The following is a 21,141-nucleotide window of genomic DNA, read 5'->3' as shown; positions in this document are numbered from 1 at the left end:
ACTTTTTTAAATAGATTTACAATTTTATATTTGTTTCCTTTCCTCGAGTTCTTGAAGCATATATTAATATCTATTGGAACACTTGTATTTACACTTAGACAAGTGAAATATTTTCAATGATCAAAAATTTTTTATTCCATTGCGCTAGATATGAGTTAAAAATTTTTTTACATTTCGGTATACATTTTTTTATCACATTACCAATACTCAAAAATCAATTAAGGCTAATACTAGTGGCTCAACAATTATTTGAAATATTTCTGTTACAATTATATTTAGTTAGTTTCGAACTTAATGTATTTTAGGTTTCCACTGACTTGAATATTAGAAGTAACTGGTCTTATTTTAATGATAATGGTATGTTTGTCTCTTTTCAGTCAATATAAATACTATACTTAGAAATATCAAGACTATTAAACAATTAAATTAATACTAATGTGTTAGAAAAATGTTTATGCGATTACAATATCAGTTGCTAATATTTTGACATGTAGAGGACATTAATAGAGAAGCAAACTATAATCTATTTGTAAAAAGTATCTTTGTACTATTAAATCTGTACTTGCTTAAAAAACCAAGATTTCGTTAATTCAAAGAGGAACATAATTAGGAAATATGTTTACATTGTTTTTTGAATACATTACGTAATATTTAGAAAACAAATTATTAATAAAAGTTTTACATTTGAAAGGAATTTTAATATCAATTAAACAACATTATCATCCTATGTTGATTAATAGTTTGTTTCTCCAATTGCGCAGAATTACAATTTATTCTTCCCTAAACATATTCTTATATCTTTGGTTTGACACAGCAGAATATCAAAAGATTTATATTCTCAGATTTTCACAGAATTGTGCAAATAAAAAATATGATAATATAAAAATGGTATACAAAATAATTTAATGGCTACAATTATAAATATTAGGAATATACATCAGTATAACAATTCTATAAATTAAATTATCATAAGAATTATTTTCAGTTCTTTGAGGGAAGTAAATTAAATTGCAGTAAACACTTTTAAACAGATGGTAAAGGAAACTAAACATCTGCTAAAATCCAAGAATATAATGGTCTTAATTGGTGATTAAGAACTCTATATTCTAAATTACTGATTCCATCGGTATCATACCTTTTAGCACCGTTCTCAAGATTTTCAAATCTAGCATTGCTTGGAGATTCTTTTTTATGTATTAACATGTAATATTGAGCAATATCAGGGCCAAAACGTGTAACCTGAAATTTAATTCAAATATAAGAAGTAATATAACAATATTTCATAATGTCACCATTGGTAGTAATCTTAGTTGATAATAAATATTTAATATACTTGAAGGCCTTTTGATTGTAAACGACTGTAAAAATCATCGTCTTCTCCACCCCATCCATAGAAAACATTAGAGAATCCATTAACTCTTTCAAACTGTTTTCGAGTTAATGCAATTGCACCACCAAACAAACCACTGTATGGTAAGTTGTAACGGAAAGTATTTACACTTGAACTCATGTGTCTGGGCATTTTAGTGCAGGCATAAATGTTGTCCAGATTCTGAGGTATTAAATCTATGTCTTGAAAGATGAAGCAGTGAAAATCATTCACCTTGGTCGCCTCTGCGTATCCAACATTGAAAAGTTTAGCACGATTAAACTCACGTATTGGACTTTGTTCTATCACAAATATTCTATAATCAAGATTTTGAGCTTGCAAGAAGGGATGAATATAATTCATAAAAATAGTCAGCTGTGTTTGACGATTTCTATATGGTAATATAATGGCTACGTTGAAAAGAGGGTGACAATTTAGAGGTTTCCACTGTCCTCCAGGTAATATACCCAGACGTCGGGCCATTGCCACGGGATCTTCTCGAGGATGTTCCTCGGGATAAAACAATTGAGATCTGCGCGGATTAATCATGATCGTGCACGAATTATCTCTTGCAGGATAAGATCTTTCCATTTCATCGTAAATATCTTCTGTTTTTATAAAAGTGTAATGCGATGCAAATCTTGCTGGGTGTAAGCAGTAACCCAAAATCAAAATCGTAATGATAGCGTACGATAATCCTCGTGCATAGTCATAAAAAAAAGCGACAAAGATTTTTAAAATATTAATAATACTCCTCATCCTAACCTTTGTTTCAACTTCCAATAAACATTTCATTCAAGCAGGTGCGTTATATTTATTTTTAAATTTGTTAGTTTGTTCAGTAGGTTCAACATAGTTCAAAGTATTATTTTACAACTTAAATATGAAACTTGGAGTTAAATAAAAATATTTATACGAACGCGCTTTCAAGTACACAAATGCAGGCTAAACTCAATTTTGACAGCAAAGTGAAAACTTACGTTTGCGCAATACGTGAATAAAACATGGTAGAACCACCGACGAATAGAACACATTATCAACTAACACTATCGTAAGACCAACAAATTGGTATATCAGAACGTGTGTAAAATGATGGAAGCGGTGCGTTTTAATGAAAATGAAAGTGGATGTATACAGAAATTTATATCGAATATTTTTATTAAGCACAAATCTGATTATAACCTTACATTAATACAATTTCACATCTGAGTTGGGGTCTGAGATTTATAATTATACAAGTCTTGTATAACAGCTTTTCATAGTAACTAAAGGTATTAATGTTACAAAGACATTTTACGGCCTTCAATAGATATATCCACAGCTCTTCTAGTTGCTTTTATTCTTTTACTATCCATGTAGTTTTTCATATGCCTTTCAAATCTATTCATTTGTTTCTTCGTGCTCTATAATATTATATCATTAATATATTTTGAAACATTAACTTACTAAGAACAAAATATAAGATAGTAATATTTACCCTACTAATATCAATGTCAGATTTCCAATCTGGTCTTATAACATAGTCTTTATTGGAAGGTCTAGGAACTCTAGCTCTTCCAACCCAGCCAGGATCTCCTGGCCTCAATGGTCTAAACACAAAGATTAATTACATTATTCAAATAAAATTAATTATTCTGATAATAGGAGTTTGAAAAATACATACTTGGCATCTCCTTTTAAAGCTTTATTAATATCTTGCGATTTCTGAGAAGAACCACCATCATCACTTTTTCTTCGCTTTTGTGGTGTCTGTTCTAAATCTCTTTGCATTCTTTCTTCTTTTGATAGGGCTTTAAAATCTGCAGATAAATTGAATATAGGTCTTGCCCATTCATTAATTAATTTCCCTGCTCTCTCTTTATTTTCTTTTGTTTCTTTAGGATGTTTATATAGATACATTACAGCTTTACCAATACCAGATTGCTTTAAAGAAGCTTGATCAATTCGTGGAAACTGAAATATATATATATACATATATATATATATTAGATTATTTTATTATATTCGTATATATTTTATACTTATATATAAATATATAAATGATTAAAGCATGAACTTACTTCCCACAAAAGCTTCAAAAGACTGTCCCGAATTTTTAAAGACGGTAAGGACCGATCAGGCATCGGAGCCAACCAATCCGTTAAAACTGATAATACATTATGCTCTAAAAAAGCCAATTGAAGATCGTGTTTTTTAAGTTGTGATAATACTTTAGGTAACATTGCAATTTTATTAGTAGCTGGTTTGTTTTGTTGATTTAATTTTCTATCTTCCTCTGATGCAGATTTCATATCAGATAACAATTGAGCTATGATATCGTCATTATCGTTAATTATATCAATATCCTTTCTTTTGCGTCTTCGTGATTGTTCTTCTTTCTTACGAGCCATCATACGATCAAAATCCGATAATGAATCATCTCTGAAAATTAGTACATTTATTGTTAATTTTAATTATGATGAATTACAAAATTCTCTAATGAAGCTTTTTCTATGAACTGTTGCTTCATTGTAATTCTTAATCTATTATTACATATTGTTACTTACAAATATCTGCTACTCCTGATAAGCATACGTTAAATATTATATACATTAAATTTTTATTACACATGTAACCTTTAAAAAGACAAAATCTAATTTACTTACAATCCTCCATCCGCAATCATTACATCGTCAGAATCTTCATTTTCTTGTTGTTCATTAGCTGTACTATCTAAAAATTGTTTGTTCCCTGCCTCTTCATTACCTTCCTCCTCTTGTTCATGACCCTCTTTTTTCACCTTCGTTAGTTCATCGTCTCCTTCATTTTCTGAATCTACTATTTCATGTTTTGACTTTTTTGTTGCTTTAACACCATCCTCTTCTTCCTCAGAATCGGATAAAGCTCTACTTCTCTTTCTAACAGCACCTCCTGAATCTTCACTTCGACTTCTTGATCTCCGAGATTTTGATGCTGAACGAGATCTTGATCTTGATTTAGACCGAGATGAATGTCTAGATCTGGCAGCTGACACTGACCTTGATCGCGAGCGTGATGGTGAACGCGATCTTGAACGCGATCTTGAACGCGATCTTGAACGTGATCTTGAACGTGATCTTGATGGTGAACGTGAAGCGGATCTTGAGGGAGATTTTGACTTTGATCGAGATCTCGATTTTGAACGCGATCCAGAACGCGACCTAGAAACAGATGCTTTTGAGCTGGAGCGAGATGACCTGGAACTAGACCTTGACCGAGAACTTCTCCTTGAAGCTGGAGACCGTGATCCTTTGCGTGATCCAGATATTGATCTGGATTTCGATCTTGATTTTGACCTTGACATTGATTTTCTTGACCCAGATCGCGAACGTGATCTAGACTTTGACGCGTGTCTCGAACCAGATGGCGTCCTTGACTTTGAACGTGACACCTTAGGTTCCGCCGAGGGTGATCTAGATAACGATCCTTTTGGAGATACTGTAGGTGACTGTTTCCTTGATCCAGAGTCTGATTTAGATCGTGATCGAGATCGAGATTTACGTTTGCCATCTGGAGACCTCGTAAGAGATTTTGAACGCGTACTATTGCGCGAATTAGGAGAATCTTTTCTTGATCTTTCTATCGATTGAGATTTTGATCTAAAACGTGATCGAGAATTTCTAATAGGCGATGGTGAGTGTTTTCCTTCCAAAGATGGAGAAAGCGATGCTTTTTTCTCACGAGATTTAGATCTACTACGTGATTTTCGACTCGGACTATTGGAAGGGGACCGAGATTTTAGCGAATTTGATCGGGATCGGGATCTAACAACTGCTTTCGGAGATCTAGAAGGGGAACGGGATGGTGATCGAGAATTCGCTTTATACGGTGTAGGAGATCTAGAACAGGAACGAGAATTCACTTTTGGGGAAGACGGTGGGTTACTTCGTTTAGTCGACGTCGATCTGGATCTGGATCTAGATCGTGAATTTTCTCGCGATGCTAAATCGAGACTTCTTCTAGATTCTGCCAAAGAAGAACTCCTTGATCTTGACCGGGATTTTGCTGAATGTATCGAACGTGGTGATTGTGATTCGCTTTGAGTAACCTTTCCATCTATTTCTGGCGATGGAGATTTAGAAGGTGATCTAGAATTACTTCTCCTTCCAACAGACTTTGAACTAGATCTAGATGATCTATGATTTTTAACAGAAGACGGTGAAATTGATCGGTTTCTGGAAGGTGAACGCGAAGGTGATCGCGAAGGCGATCTAGAATATGATTTCCTAGAGTTAGCATTAGAAATCACAGAAGCTGGTGATCTTGGTTGGGCAGGTGATGATTGATTAGATCTAAAAGAAAATCTTAAATGTTGTTATGTACTACAAGTAATATTTTAGAATTATTTAGATAGATACGAATGTAAAACCTTGGAGAACGGCTGGCAGAATTTGATCTAGATCTACTTCTAATAGACCTTTGGGAATCCACCGATGGACTTCTAGATTTCTCTCGTTCATCTTCGGAATCGCTTCTTTCTTCTGGAATAAATACATATATATTTAGAGCTTGTCTATGGTCGTATTAACCACTACATTAGGAATATAAAGATTCAAAAACACAAGCAATATTCCTTATCATATGCATATTAAAAAAGTTTCATTTTAGTAATATTAACTTTTATTTTTTAGTAATAACTTCTTCAGTTAATCGCGTTTAGAAAAAATTTATGCCATTTTATTTACCTTCGCGATTCATTGCACTTATATACAAATAAAAATGTACACTTTGTTAATAATTATTACTAAACACTTATTTCTCCGAAACAATGATATACGTATTTTTCATAAAGGTCCTGCTAAATCGAAAAATAGTTTCTTGTTTCTAACAATAAACCAGAATCGACGCACATATTCAAGAAATACATTTACAGTGGTATAATTTAAGAAATATAGAAAATTCGTCCGAGGTACGCGTGAGTGGCCTCTTTGGTTAGATATTTAGATTCAACTAATGGCTATGGTCCTTAAATCGAATATAACCTTTATTATTATAATACGACCATAGATAAGCTCTAACTATGTATGTATACATGCGCATTAAAATAATTTTATGACGAAATTGTTAAACATATATAATACTTTTATTATATTATACATTATTGCAAAAGGCATTATTAGTAAATAGGATTGATTTGCGGATTGAAATTTGTTTAACTTTAATAAATAGATGAGAATATAATTTGAGTGAAGTTTAACGTAATTTTATTGCGACATTGCCATCTATTGTGCGTATATTTAATGGTTTGGTCGAAGTTAACTGAACATAGCCGAGCTTCATCGAATATGCTTAAAGAACAAAATGGCGGCTGTGGCAAAGTTTTCGCCGCCCGTATGAGAAATTCGCATTCATCAAGATTGAATAGTTCACGGTAAACGTTAATCGACTAGTAACCCTGTCTGGGTTATGTAGCTAAGACCGCGAGTGAAAATTCGTTGGTGTCGTAGTACGTCGAGACAGCCCGATGCAGGTCGCGCGCAATTCTCGTAACTCAAATCATGACTTCGATGCTATCCAGCTTTAACCCGCCTATCGTTAAACGATTGTTGGGTTGGAAAAAAGCAGAAGGAGAAGACAAATGGAGTGAAAAAGCTGTTAAAAGTCTGGTTAAAAAGTTAAAAAAATCCACCGGCCTCGACGAACTCGAGAAGGCCATTACTACGCAAAGTTGCAACACTAAGTGCATTACTATACCGAGGTACGCTTATTTACTTTATATGCTTTTGCGTGTATATAAATATTGCAACCGATGAAATTATACTTTTTTTCACTATTGTTCATTCATTTTTATATCTATTTCATGGTACGTACGATGTCAGCGTAAGGTATTCGGGTATTGGATTTATTTGTATCATCTGCATTGAAACTCGGAGAAATAGAAAGCGTTCGCGTGTGCACTTCGCCGTTCATATTTACGTATCATGTATTCGTACGTATGTCACATTGTATATCCACTGACAGCTCTTTTACAGCTCTTTCTGTTGACCGATATAAACAAAAGACGATCTTCCACTCTTTTTAATAAATTTATCAAGTCCGGTATTTTAATAATCTTCACTTCATAATTGTATTGTGCCAAGTGTTTCCACCGTAGTATCATAATTTCGATCGTGATTGTAGTTAAGACACGCATAGCCGTACGTTTGTTGGTCATTACAGTATTTAAATATCGAACGGAGTTGTGCTTGAAATTGCTTAAAATTTTTAATCAATCGAGTTCACATAATTTGGTATATATTCGTTATTTATACAGTTTGGTGTAAACAAAACTCGACAAGTTTTCCATTTGGAATTATATCATCGGTTGCTAATATTACTTTCGAAATTCTAATACATGTCATTCTTTCAGAGAGATTCGGTTTCTCCGTTATCACTTTTAGAGTTAGCCGATCTAAAATCGCGCGAGTGCTTGCCTACGAGTACGTTCTATTTTCATATGTTAGAGAGTTCGCTTAGCATTCTATAACATCTTTTTTTTCTTTCTCCTCTTTATTCAAGTAAAAACCTGAAAGGCTGTTTTCGATCTAGTTTCTATACGGATCACAAATAATCGTTACACCTACATTTCCTCACACGTTGTGTATTAATTATCACATACATATACGAATTACAAATTCAACACGATACTAATGTTATTATGCACGGTTACATATTTGTTTATTTTTTTGTAGGTACGATACGATACGATAGCCCGTACGATAGTTGTACGTGTCGATTGTACATCGTTATCTTAGTAGTTATGTAATAATTTTAAGGAAGATGCGATCGCAAAGAAATAAGTAGACGGAACCATGCGTAACAATGTCCTATACGGAAAACGATGCAAATGAGATTTATTTCGGTAGTGTTTCTCGTTTTCCGTTTCCAATCAAAATAAGCGGCGATGAACGCACGCAGCATCCGTTCCGATTGAAATGTGCGTTATGAATGAAACTCACGTGTGAGTCACGTTGCTGTTCGGTATCCATCCTTTTACGCTAGAATTTTCTTTGTCATTACGATTGTCTTATTTTTCGTTTAGTAACTAACCAGTGGTACCAGAAGCTCGCATATTCTCAATAGGTGTAATACTTAAATTGTACGTACCGTCATTTGCGTTTTCCGCAAGCGGATATGCTTCAACTATATTAATAACACGTACTGTGTGTTTTAGCGAATACTGGATACCGCGACAGGATTAGACAGTTGCTGCTAACGATGGTCGATGATAATTAGAGCCGTTTAATAATACGAACGTTCTACAATACGATGGCTCGTCGTGATACTCTTGTGACATAATTTTTGCTCCAAGTGCAAATGCCATGCGCTGTCTGTTAATATTTATCGGATAGTATATGATAGGATAAATATCGATAACCTAGCCTCAGGATACGCTGGTTCTAGTTAGTGTGCGTGAATAAAAATCGTATATCGAAATCGATTGTAGCTCGGCACGCAGCTCGTAACGACTTTATTAATAGTAATCCTAGCCACGTTGTCGCGCGTTCAAGGATATTCGGAGAAGAGAGGGAAAGTCTGTCATCGAGAAAGGCAGATCCTTTTGTAACTCGAACGAATCGCGTTTGCTTCGCGGTTTCGTTCGCTTCGGTTTGCATTGCGTTTCCCGTTTCCCGACGACGCGTCTCATCGCGTCAGGGAATCTCCGTCTGTTGCAGTTTTTCGATCGATCGAGATCGCACACCGTGCGATCGCATGATACGCGCCCGGAAATTCGATTTCGCTCGGTTATCTGACGCTCCGCACAACGTCGCGCCTCGATTAAATAACCATCTACCTGGAGAATACTCGGTCATTAGCTAATGTTTGACTTCGTGCCGCGATTCGCTCGCGCGCACGCTTACAGCAGGTAATTCCTATTCCAGGGAATTACATTCTTGCTCGTCGCGCGCACACGCCGAGCCCAGTTGTTCCGATCTTACGAACTACATGTTCTTCTGTTTTTCTCTTGACTGTAAAGGTACGCTAGATTGGTAGCTTTACCAGCCACACTGTTGCCTTATCACAACCTTTTTAACCGTCATACCTTTTTTTCTAGACATGAATTTTCGCGTTGTTGGATCGATCGACCACGAGGTATTTATTTAACCGTAGGTAGTCACACACACACACATACATATACACACGGTAGAATTTCATTTATCCGTAATCGTCGGAAGACAAATAATTCAAACAACTCAAGTTAGTGTAACGATAGTTGATCGGTTTTTCCATTATCATCTACTAGAATAAAAAAGTTCAATTGTCTTCGAATAAAGCAAGCTCTATCGTATAGGTTGAAAGATAGGAGGAAAATCAAATATCGCGTATCATCGTCGGATGAAAGTTTTGCTATCATTGTTTCTTCTTTATCTGTCTGAGAAAACAAGATCTTTGTTTCTTGCCGAACCGTAACTTTTTCGATTATATCACAGCGTGAACGAGCAGGCGAATCTCGTACGTATCATTCTTCTAGGTAGGTAGAATCTGATCGAAACGTCCTATTTACATTATGGAATCGCACGCATTATCGACAATACTCCTTGCCAGTTACCTAGATTAATCATTGTTTACGTAACGAAATCGATACAGCAAGGGGTATTTACGTAAAAAATGAATGACACAGATTTCGTAGTAGTTGATTTTTTATTTCGTCGGAAGAAAAGCATGACTTGTAGCAGGAATTACGTAAGTTGGTATAACATCGTTCGTCGAATTCGCGTCGATTCTCGTTTACCTACCTACCGAACGCGTTCGTAAAACTTACGAACCTGCGACGTGATAATTTTTCAATAACCTTGTAGCTTTCGTACGATCTTTATCATCGTTTCGATCTCGCGCGAAATACATCGAGAATGGGTATATAGAAAAATGGAAATTATTCCGTGAACCAGCGTGCAAATGCGTTTCGTTCCGAGAAGCATTCTGGTTATCCTTGTAACTCGTTGTTGCGCGTATGCATCCAAGAACGGAATCAGAGTAGCTTCGTTCCACATGATATAATCTATCTCGTTGCTTTCGTTCGCTGGTTTTAGCAAAATAGCTTTTTCCCTCTGATTTCTCTTACCTCTTTTCTCATTTCGTTATTTCGTAAGCGAAATTCGTCATCGCGCTATGGATACGAGTAATCAGGAGTTTCTGGCGAGACCGCGTTCCCTTACATCTCGTTGATTCGATCTCGTCGATTCTATCGCGTTAATTCCATCTACGTATGTGACATTATTCGATAGACGACCGGTTGCTTTTCGTCTGATAATCGAACGTAAATTTGCCGGCTTATCGACGAGTTCGCTTTGTCCCTACCGAGGCCAGCGAAACTTTTAGCCGCTCAAAGTACTTTCGCGTTCTCGGAAACGTGGCGACTGTCCATGCGTCGTGAATTTGTTTTCGTTCGGATATACCTAAAGAGGCATAAGGTCGAAAAATAGTGGAACACGCAGGATCTCTTCTATCTGTTTTATGTGTTTTTACGCTCGCGTGAATGCGTGCGTGCGTGCGTAAATCGAGCAGAGATGAACCGGGCTATACAGTGACTCACGAAAGTATTCGAACGTTGGTTGTTAAAGCTCGTAACGATCAGAGCGTGCACGTTACACTCAAGACCCGAAAACAATATTATAACTGCTGTAAGATACTACGTAAGATATTACGAAGCATTTATTACGAGGATGTACAAAAACAAGGTCCGGAAAGTGATCGAACGTCCAAATGTTGAGCGAGTTAAAGTTTGCATACATTTCTGTACACACAGTGGAAATGTTGGTCGACTCAACTGTAGAAATATCGTGTACCGAGCTTCGTGTTTCGCTGTGAATAATATTGGCTTGCATGCTGACAAGGAGTTACAAAAGATCAGAAACACGGATATTCGAGAGGGAATCGATATTAAAACCGAGATAGATAAAGCGAGTACGAGTAAGATGGAAATACAGGCAGATCGACAAATTATTAGATAGATACGTGTTTACGATACGTTGTATCTTGGAAAAATCCAAAGAAACCGAGGAAATAGTGGCAAACAGACATCGCACAGACAGACCAGAAAAGCTAACCGATAGAGAAGAAAAAATGATTATACGCGAAATAAAAAAAGGATCGAAATATCTCGTACCACGATACTACTTCGGGAAGAACGTTCATGCGGAATTATGTCACAGGATTTTGCGAAACAACCATTTCCATGCTGGTATTCCAAGAAAAAAAAAAAAAAAAAAAAAAAAAATCATCCATCGATAAAACGTATCGAGCCAGACGTTTAAGATTCGGAAAGGAATTCATAAATAAAGCGCATATCGTACAAGCAGTGATCGAAGCCAAAGGAGGCGCAACTAAACATTAACGTAAAACAAGGTAGGTATAATTAATACCGTTCGATTACTTCCGTTACCCTGTTTCTGTGTATCATCGGAACGAACGTTTCCTAACTTTTACAAACGTTATTCGACTCGCTCCAGGTTCTAGGCATATAATGTTGATACTTGTATCTTACAGCAGATACGATACTATTATCAGATCTTAAGATCGACATGCATATTTCGGTTGTTTAAAGGTTTAATAGCGGCCGTTCGAATACTTTCGTCAGCCACTGTATAACGCAGCCAGCGCGAATAAGTGCACAGCTCACGTACTGTCTGTTTTCTTTCCTTTCTTCCTTTTAAAAAACGTGGGAGCGCACTCCGTCTGGTTGTCCGTGCAATCGACGATTAAACCCGATTAAGTCGCGCCTCTCGTTTGATGCATACGTGGAAAGAATTTCACGGCGAATGCGACTCTCTGTCCTCGAGTAGGCAATGGTGCGTCAGCAAGATGACTGAAATTGCAGAAGGAACGAGACCACGGATCGCTACGTTCTCCTTATTCTCCAATAGAGAACTTTGCTATTTCGTCTAGCCGCGATTTTGCATTTTTTTCATTTATCTCCTGTTTAAGTTACGCGCGTTCGTTTGTTTTGGCCCGCCACGATCGCCATCATGATCGTATCGCTGCTATACGGACAGGCGAACGGCGCGTTATCGTTGCGATTTCGGTATCGCGGTGATGATGAATCGTTCGACAGATTTATATTTCCCGTAACTCGATATTGAAAATATAAGGTCCGGCCTGGTGTGATGTAATCTCGTTGAGCATTTACAGCGCCAACAACGTGATTCGGCACCTTTGGTTTCTCAACAGCGTAATCGCGCGTCTCTGAGCATTGCATCGTTGGAAATGTAATTCCGTGGAATCGCGTAGCGTCGCTGCCGCGAAATTACAACGACGCCGCGTCGGGTCTTATATTTCCAACGATGCAATGATCCACGAGCGTGCGATCTTGTTATCGAAAACGTAAATTTGTCGAATCACACTGCCACGAGATCGCTGCTACGTCGTATTGCTCGCCTACGCCTGGCGGTCTCTCCCCGCGCCCTACGTCCTAACGATTTCCCTCTTTATCTCCGTTAACGATCCGAGAATTATCGAGAACCGATCTCACAACGGTTATTAATCGGCGTAGCTATCGGCCGATCGGGCAATTGGTTCATCGACGTATCGACAAGAAGTTTCGGTGTAGATGCGATACGCGATGGCTCGCTGCGGCCACCTTTCCAAGCGGTCGATAAAAGCCGCGCGCGCGTCGCTACGAACGAATCGTCGAGACATTCGAGTTACTCGATATTGTTGGAGAATCGGCAATATTGTTGTCCGTGTATCTATTGACGTTACGTAACAACTGGATACAGTAGACTGGGAGGTCGGGGGGAGGCGGACGATCGCGTATACTCGCGGTATCATAGGAGACGACGTTTCCTCGAATACCTCCGTAAAGGCATCCGCGGTGATTCCGCTCTTCTTCTCTTTCCTCCGCGCAAGCTGCTCCGAGGAAGTTTGTACGGTTCGGAATGATTTGTATTTTCCGAGGAACGCAAATCACGTCGAAACATCGTATATACAAAGATACGCCGTATAAGATGCCTATTCCGTGGTCGTTTTACTTTAAAAATCGTTTCGGACGTTTATTACGTTCCGTTCGGGCGTCCCGTTTATTTGTCATCGAGATGACGATGAGATCATCGTCGATGAAACGCGAAACTCCGTTCTGTTCGAACGTTTGGTCGCGAAGTCGCGTTCCGCATCTTCGGAAACTATACTTTCTCCTATGGCAGCTGGATAAGCTCGGCTGGATCGTAACGATAATACTTGACGCGCGAATTTAGGCCTGAAATTGAGATCGAGATCGCGCAGGAAACTACCATATAAATTCCGTGCGAGCGTTTCTGAATTATTATGTAACGAAGAGTAGTGTCGAGCGATTCCAATTGAGGGTCACACGCACGTAGACTATACATGACGAACAGATAGATAGGCAGAGAAAGCGAGCGAGATCGAGGGACAGAGAAGAGGAGGAAAGAGGACTGCGGAGACGAAACGAGAGGAAAAGCAGATTCAAAAATCGTTACATGTAAACGATATACGTTCGTTTTAATTTCTGATTAACTGCCCGGCTTACAAACTTTTTAGCAACCGTTTTTCGTAATTTCGTTGCAACACGGTGCCGCATGAAAAACGTTGAAACGTTACGTGTAATCCTCGCGTTGGTGACTTTTATGTCGAAGAATCGGTGTTATTCGACTCGAGAGAAAATTTTCTCACGAATACCACCCTGTCCTTGTGCAAGCGAAATAGTAAATATTTCATCATCGGGTAAGGGGTTAATTACGAGCTTCTTAAAAATCTGCGTCCGAGAGACAGAATCGTAAACGCCAGATAGGCGAAAATTACACGGTTACTTCCGCCACTGATCGTTTGCCTCGCATTTCCTCCGTTCGTCGGCTATGAGTTTCTCCGTTTCCGGTCTCTTGCATCTCCCTCGAGCCAATTCGAGTCGGCTAAGCCGATTACGAGAAAGATACAGAGGGAGAGATCGAAAGAAGGAACGATGAGTGGTGATCGACGATCGAGCGAGACGATTCGTTCGGCAAGCTACCCTTGTCAAGAGAGAAACGTTGCAGCGAATGTACGGCGGCAGTTTCTTTTTGTCGGCAGGCGCCACCGCTTCCGGCGCGGCAGACGCGAATACAGGAGTTCAGAGCGAAAAAGAGAGAGCAAAGGAAGCAGGAGGAAGTTTGCTGGAAGCGTATATACATTAAAGCAAGAGTTTTACGACTCGCTCGGGTGTCGAGCTCTCGCGGTTAGCTTAAGCCTCCATGTTTCGGCGATGTTACCCTCTTAGAGGTACGCCGTGTACCATCGACGACGATAAACGCGTTTGAGAAAGTGTCGCGTTGCTAGTCGCGATTCTACTTCCGTAAATCGAGTTACGCGATCGATGTACCTACGTTTCGTTGGAATTTCGCGCAAAGTTCCTTTTCCGGCTGGTCGGTCGCGTGACAGGATTTTAAGCCCTTTCGAAAAGAAAGTTTCGAAAGAAAGATACTTAGGATTTTATTTCTGTTTCTGGACGCAAGGCCTAGCCCCGGCGGTGTCGGTGACAACGGTGTCCAAGGAGTACGCGGCAAAGGATTGCCGCACGTGATCTACTGCCGACTTTGGCGCTGGCCCGATTTACAGTCGCACCACGAACTAAGGGCAATCGAGCATTGCGAGTACGCGTTCACGCAAAAACGGGACGAAGTCTGCATCAATCCGTACCACTATCAACGAATACAAACGCCAGGTATGTAGACGGCACGTTTCAATAACGGCTGTTTATGTTCGTATACGTTTGCCGCGCGATACGTTCGATATTTTCGGTGCGACATCGACGTCTGTTGGTTGCTGGAAATTTTGAAATTTCGAAAAGTTGTTTTTTCTGTATCGACGCAAACGTTTATCAGCGCACGAAATTTTAGTTTTGCCAGCCATTCTCGTACCACGGCATACCTTGGCCGGGGACGAGTCCGTCCTATACAATACTTCCATCGAGGAGCTCAGTGTCAGCGTGCCAGAAAACACGAGCTTCCACGCGACGTTAAATCATCAGCACCATAATCAACAAAGCATACCGCAGTCACCGCAACAACAACAGCAACAACAACAGCAACAGCCACAGAACAATCCGTATCAAGGAATGCAGGTTGATATCGGACAAAGTTCCACTTCTTATTTCGAAGAATAACGCGTACAAACTTTTTTTGGATAGAAGAGGATCTTTTTCTTTCTTAGAGCATGCAGGCGACAAGTCCGGCCAGCGTTGGGAGCCTAGGAAGTGTTCAGGGTTCACCACATCCGGCGCCTGGGTCCATGGATCCTCCTGCCGATACTCCACCTCCGGGATATATAAGCGAAGATGGTGATAACATGGATCACAACGACAACATGTCCTTATCGCGTTTGTCTCCCAGTCCTGTCGACGCACAACCAGTTATGTATTGCGAACCAGCATTTTGGTGAGTGATCGTTCACGGGTTATGCAACATCATGCTCGAACTTCCATGCAACGTGGATCCAGTTTGACGCATTATCCTTGTCAAAGGGTCCATTCAAATTGTTCTTCGTATCTGATTTCTCTTTTTTCTTTTTGTTCCTACAAGGTGTTCGATAAGTTACTACGAGCTGAATACGAGAGTAGGCGAGACGTTTCACGCGTCGCAACCGAGCATAACGGTGGACGGATTCACCGATCCCAGTAACTCCGAACGTTTTTGTTTGGGTTTACTGTCGAACGTTAATCGTAACACCGTGGTTGAACAGACGAGACGACATATCGGGAAAGGAGCTAGATTATATTACATCGGTGGTGAGGTGTTTGCCGAATGTTTATCGGATTCGAGCATTTTTGTTCAAAGTCCTAATTGTAATCAACGTTATGGCTGGCACCCTGCCACTGTTTGTAAAATACCACCCGGTAAGTGTATAATTCGACGTAACACGTTACGGGTTCGCTGTACTTCTTGTATTCTTTTTTGACGTTAAAACCGAAGCTTATTTTATAGATCTTCTCTCGTTTGATCTTTCTCGCAGGTTGCAATTTGAAGATCTTCAATAACCAAGAATTTGCCGCTTTGTTATCGCAATCAGTTTCCCAAGGATTCGAAGCAGTGTACCAGTTGACTCGTATGTGCACGATCAGAATGAGTTTTGTAAAGGGTTGGGGAGCAGCTTATCGTCGGCAAACCGTGACGTCGACTCCTTGTTGGATAGAGTTGCATTTAAACGGTCCATTACAGTGGCTCGATAGGGTACTCACGCAGATGGGATCGCCGCGTTTACCCTGTTCCTCAATGTCATAAGGTTGTATGCTTTTCTCCTTGATGGATGCGGGAAAACAGGGACAATTCACACGCTGTCATTGTTGCCGTCGTTGTGTACATTGGTTTTTCTTACCGCGGATTTATTGTTTTATCCGAATTTTTTCCAACCACCACCGACCACAGTGATAAACAGTGCAAGAAAAATAGATACGATCACCGTTTTTACGAAGCGTATACGTGTATCCTAGCTTGAAAAGTGCATGGAATACGGGATCGTGTTCGAAGTGCCAGAGAAAAGCATTCGTTCGGACGAATGGAAAATAAAACTGGCGATCGGTTAGTTATAGAAACGCTCGAGTGCTCGAATCGCGTTGCTTCGTCGATGTTTCCTGCGAAGAAAAGGAAAGGACGATGTGCGGGCAAATGAGTGAAGATGAGACCGGTTGAAAATATCATTTATACAGCTATCACCAGTACAGAAAATCAATTTTTCAATAAACTGGGACGTTACGGTTGAGAATAACAAATAACAAAATAAGTAGATACTATTGACTCACTTACCGCATTGATATGTGGATATAGTGCTTTACGATCCAGGGTTACGAATCCGATTTTAACTGAATTAACAGGGCGAAAACAAGCGCGACTCTGTGTGTGCATGTGTGTATGTACGTATACATACGGGCGTACGTTTGTATCCATATATGTAGGTGCGTATGTATACGTGCATCACGTCAAAAAAAAAAAAAAAAAAAAGCTCAGTCTTTACATATTTTTATCGCTTGTTAAGTCAACGCACTTCAGTCGTACAGTATACGTCAGCCCTTACAAAATAATACATATTATGTACGTTCACACTGTTTATAGTCTGCTGAGAAGAATTTCTATATAGAGTGGGTAAACGTGTATACCCATTGAAAAGTTTCTAACAGCACTGGTCTATTTGGAGTCTTTGTCAGTGTTTTTCCTACGAATAAAGCGTTAAAAAAGAAATACATCTGTAAAGTCTATTTCTCTTACACGATAACGATACGGAAGGATTACAGTGTTCAACATGTACGTAACTATTTACACGTTTCATTAACGTTATTACATCCTTGGATGGACCAGAATGTTCAAATATTCTCATAATGGATCGCATCAGGACGGATAGTTATGTTTCTGCGTATTTGGAGGTTTTGTGAATGGTTAGTCAGTTCAGACGAATCATTCAGCACATAATGCGGACAATGTTTTAACAGACATTTCTGGGTCGAAATTGAAAATGTTGTTACGTATTAAGGTGTCTTATCTCGAGTAATTGATATTCTTATTAAGGATAAGCGCTATATTTCTTAACGTTGATAGGAGTACTAAGCGCACGAAGTCTATGGTAGACAGATATATCTATTTACTTGATATCGCATGGAAAAAATTGATCGATACTTCAGAAAATTATGTACGTATATTTACTATCGAGCATCTAAAACTTTATGCGCCACATAGCAAACGTTAACCGTACGAGTGCCACGAATTATCGCACAAGTTAATCGGCAAGAGCCAATCTTATCCTTTTATCGATCTCCGTTTTACAATTTACAATATCCATTATTAATTTAGTTGTTTATAATTTAAAATTATTATTGAATTTTCCGTATCGTAACATTTTCTGTATGACAGATGCGATGGCATTTTCCGATATAGCATGCGAGCAGCGTGATCACGTGGCGTGGCACTTAGAGGGTTAAAAAAGCACATTTTGGTGTTGATATTCAGCGTAGCGAATCACCTGTTATTTAAAAATCGGTGCAGGGATATTTGTTCGTTGTATAGGATCGTGAACGATGTTTTTTTTTTTTTTTTTTTTTGTTGTTTTTTTATGGAGAAAACATGTTTTTGCATGCAGAAGATAATCAATCGTTTGATTATACCATAAGCTTTGAAACGATATAATTGAAATGTCTTCTGAAATTTTATACGAAACTAATGAACGTAGGAAAAGCGCATACAGTTTTCGAGCGATACAAAAGGCACAATAAAATGAAAATTTATAAGGATAAGGAAACTTTATCAAGAGAGAGTGCAAGAAAATAATGGTCTGGCCTTGAATGTGAGATGCTTTTAGATGTATCGAGCACATTGTTTCTACACTATTTTAAATTCATTTACAAATTGTTTTAGAGTCGAGTGTATTAAAAAGTTTCTATTTTATCGTAGAATTTATAAAATATTTCATATTCGAGACTAACCGAAACAAAAGGAAAACAATGTTTAGGAACTTCAACGTCTTTCACGTAGAACATATGAACATAAAAATGAGATAACGAAGTTACGTATTTTATTATATTATGAGATATATATTAATATCGATGTACGAATAGTCTTTGCACCAAGTGCATGGATTCAGTTATCTTCTTCTTCTTCTTCTTTTTTAACGAATAAATTTTTAAAAATAATCTATACACGACTTCTATGGAGTCTTTATGTACGATAGGGGCCAATTGCACGCACAGAATGTGAGATTTGATCTCAACAAGAAGAACGTCAAATCTTATAAGGAATCGGTTCCTTTTTTATATATTTTTTGCCAGCATCGATCATTTTACAATTTTTCTAATTAACTTTTGAAATAGTAGACAATTGGTTTAATCATTAATTCGTGTATAAAACTGTATAAATTTTATCAAGTAGTAGAAAGGAACGATCGAATGTTTCCGTTAATTATTAAGGCAAAGAAAGCGTTGTCGTGAATAATCGCAAATGCGAAAAATCTATTTTTTTAATAGTGTCTTAATCCTTTTGACGAAGAAACATTATGTGCTAAGTTTTTAATCGCTTTAACGAAAAGGCAAGTGATTTTTGATCCATTATAGACACATAACAATTCTCATGAATCGATCGACGTCTTTTGTTCGTATTATGTAGCTGATCACTCTGTAATATCCCATATCATTTTTCTAATATTTTATCTTTTTTTTTTCTTTTTTACTGTTCATAGACCCGCCCTTTGTACGTCGTTAGATCAAGGGATACGTCAGCGACGAAGACGATTCGTGAACTTACCGATCACAAATTTTTATCGAATAGATACCATGTTCCAACGATTGTGTTACATTACCAATTCTAGAAGAATATCGAAGGGAGGACGAGCTTGGGCAGTAGCTATGGAAATGATAGTCAAAAGAACGAGATTTTAAGCGATATAATTTTATTGATTCTTAGGTAGTATTATTAATTGCACAACGTAATAACACGAATACGTTGATCTTTTATAAGGATATTTCCTACTTCTAATCAACATGCATATCTGATGTTTCATTCACGAGGAAAATTTAATGTCGTCGTAAGTTGTTCGAAATCATAAAAGAAACTTATACAGACCTCGTGAAAGTCAAACACGACATCGTCGGGCAGCTCGAATAATCGAATAGTAATACAAACGAGAAAGAGAACAACTGTATATCAGTAATATATGATGCACATCTACCTGGACTCGTGTTAATTGATATTGTCTCGCATAAGGAAAAATTAAAATGTTTGATCGTTGAATACTTAACAACCACTTGCCTCTCTGTCAGACTGCCACTAGTATATTAATTAAGGAAACATGAACAGGGGAATCGAAGAACCCGCCCTCGCCTTTCTTCGTCGTCCTGGAACTCCTACTCGTTCGTTTTACGTTAGCATAAGATCAAAATAAATACACCTATGACGTGGAGAAAGAGACAGACCACTGAAAAACGCGTTTAATTCGCCAAAGTATATTAAGTGTAGCAATTGCCAAAGTCTTTTTTTTTTTTTTTCATTTTGTAAGTACAAGAACGTCGAGCCGACTGCGACTGTAATAGTCGCGCGATTCAGATGCGCACGAATTGTTAAATTATAAACGTTCTCGTTTTTCTTTTTCCCTTAGAAATTCGTAATTGTTACCATTGTTACCATTGTGTTTCTTTACTTCTATTCTAGATATGTTTAGTGTCTTGACCTGCCGTACAATCGAGCGGTCCGACGATTTTATAAATTTTTAATTCTATAGCTACTTATATATTTTGTGTGCTAATAGACGCATGCACACAAAGGGAAGCATCGACTAACGTATAACTTCTACAAATCAGATATTTTTTTACATATTAAAAAGACGTGAAATTTTTTTGCGTGCGATACATTTGATGACGGTTGTTATCGTCGATGTTCCCCTGGTGTGGATGAGATGTTTTACGAGAATACGAGATAAAATCGCGAGCTTGAAAGAACGAGTGCGAGAGTATATAGGTGAGACGTCGAGTCGATAAATATCGAGTGTGAGATTGTATGATAATTATAAATAAATGTACACATTAAGTCTAATAAACATGATTCTGTCGCTTTTTATTAATTCATAGTTACGGAGAGACTGTACCTAATGATATCGCCAATGCTACGAATATATCCATAAGTATACAGCAACATTTTGTTCAAAATATTTACGTGTCTGGGAGTATTATAAATTTTAGTGCAATTTTCTAGGACCGTAAAATAGGGCTAGGGTACATAAAACATAAATCTACTATTAAAGTAAGTGAACAGCTTTATGTGACAAAAAATTTGTATCATTTGACTACGACGAAGTGAATACAATCTATACAAGTG

The 21,141-nt window shown here is 38.1% G+C and overlaps 3 protein-coding genes across 4 annotated transcripts; 1 reads left to right on the top strand and 2 right to left on the bottom strand.

Annotated features, from left to right (window-relative positions):
- Positions 1-45: 45 nt before the first annotated feature.
- LOC132910815 (beta-1,4-N-acetylgalactosaminyltransferase bre-4-like) lies at positions 46-2,333 on the bottom strand. The gene is made up of 2 exons (XM_060966863.1): positions 1,334-2,333; positions 46-1,239 (listed from the first exon to the last, which is right to left on the bottom strand). The coding sequence occupies exons 1-2, from the start codon at positions 2,162-2,164 to the stop codon at positions 1,045-1,047; spliced, it is 1,026 nt and encodes a 341-aa protein (XP_060822846.1). The 5' UTR covers positions 2,165-2,333; the 3' UTR covers positions 46-1,044.
- LOC132910794 (IWS1-like protein) lies at positions 1,430-6,342 on the bottom strand. 2 transcript variants are annotated; one of them, XM_060966804.1, is made up of 9 exons: positions 6,073-6,342; positions 5,757-5,868; positions 4,015-5,679; positions 3,916-3,930; positions 3,430-3,790; positions 3,033-3,322; positions 2,847-2,958; positions 2,350-2,772; positions 1,430-1,614 (listed from the first exon to the last, which is right to left on the bottom strand). In XM_060966804.1, exons 1-8 carry the CDS (start codon positions 6,083-6,085, stop codon positions 2,650-2,652), a joined length of 2,691 nt encoding a protein of 896 aa, XP_060822787.1. In that variant the 5' UTR covers positions 6,086-6,342; the 3' UTR covers positions 1,430-1,614; positions 2,350-2,649. The 2 variants fall into 2 exon arrangements, with proteins under 2 accessions (XP_060822787.1, XP_060822790.1); XM_060966807.1 differs by lacking the exon at positions 3,916-3,930.
- A 317-nt stretch (positions 6,343-6,659) lies between these two features.
- LOC132910806 (mothers against decapentaplegic homolog 3) lies at positions 6,660-20,887 on the top strand. The gene is made up of 6 exons (XM_060966835.1): positions 6,660-7,085; positions 14,809-15,017; positions 15,193-15,416; positions 15,506-15,729; positions 15,874-16,187; positions 16,304-20,887. The coding sequence occupies exons 1-6, from the start codon at positions 6,886-6,888 to the stop codon at positions 16,570-16,572; spliced, it is 1,440 nt and encodes a 479-aa protein (XP_060822818.1). The 5' UTR covers positions 6,660-6,885; the 3' UTR covers positions 16,573-20,887.
- The last annotated feature ends 254 nt before the right edge of the window (positions 20,888-21,141 follow it).

This window comes from Bombus pascuorum, chromosome 9 (assembly GCF_905332965.1).
Source record: "Bombus pascuorum chromosome 9, iyBomPasc1.1, whole genome shotgun sequence".
In the NCBI taxonomy this organism is placed as follows: domain Eukaryota; kingdom Metazoa; phylum Arthropoda; class Insecta; order Hymenoptera; family Apidae; genus Bombus; species Bombus pascuorum.
Note: the sequence above shows the minus strand (reverse complement) of the source record. Positions and strands in the feature narration are given on the sequence as shown.

Coding starts and splice junctions, on each gene's coding strand:
- LOC132910794 (XM_060966804.1), bottom strand. Junction 5,680..5,756: donor TCTGCCAGCCGTTCTCCAAG/GTTTTACATTCG, acceptor ATTTTCTTTTAG/ATCTAATCAATCATCACCTG. Junction 2,773..2,846: donor CTGACATTGATATTAGTAGG/GTAAATATTACT, acceptor ATAATATTATAG/AGCACGAAGAAACAAATGAA.
- LOC132910806 (XM_060966835.1), top strand. CDS start 6,886: ATGACTTCGATGCTATCCAGCTTTAACCCGCCTATCGTTAAACGATTG. Junction 7,086..14,808: donor AAGTGCATTACTATACCGAG/GTACGCTTATTT, acceptor TCTGGACGCAAG/GCCTAGCCCCGGCGGTGTCG. Junction 16,188..16,303: donor TGTTTGTAAAATACCACCCG/GTAAGTGTATAA, acceptor TCTTTCTCGCAG/GTTGCAATTTGAAGATCTTC.
- LOC132910815 (XM_060966863.1), bottom strand. CDS start 2,164: ATGAAATGTTTATTGGAAGTTGAAACAAAGGTTAGGATGAGGAGTATT. Junction 1,240..1,333: donor TACAATCAAAAGGCCTTCAA/GTATATTAAATA, acceptor ATTAAATTTCAG/GTTACACGTTTTGGCCCTGA.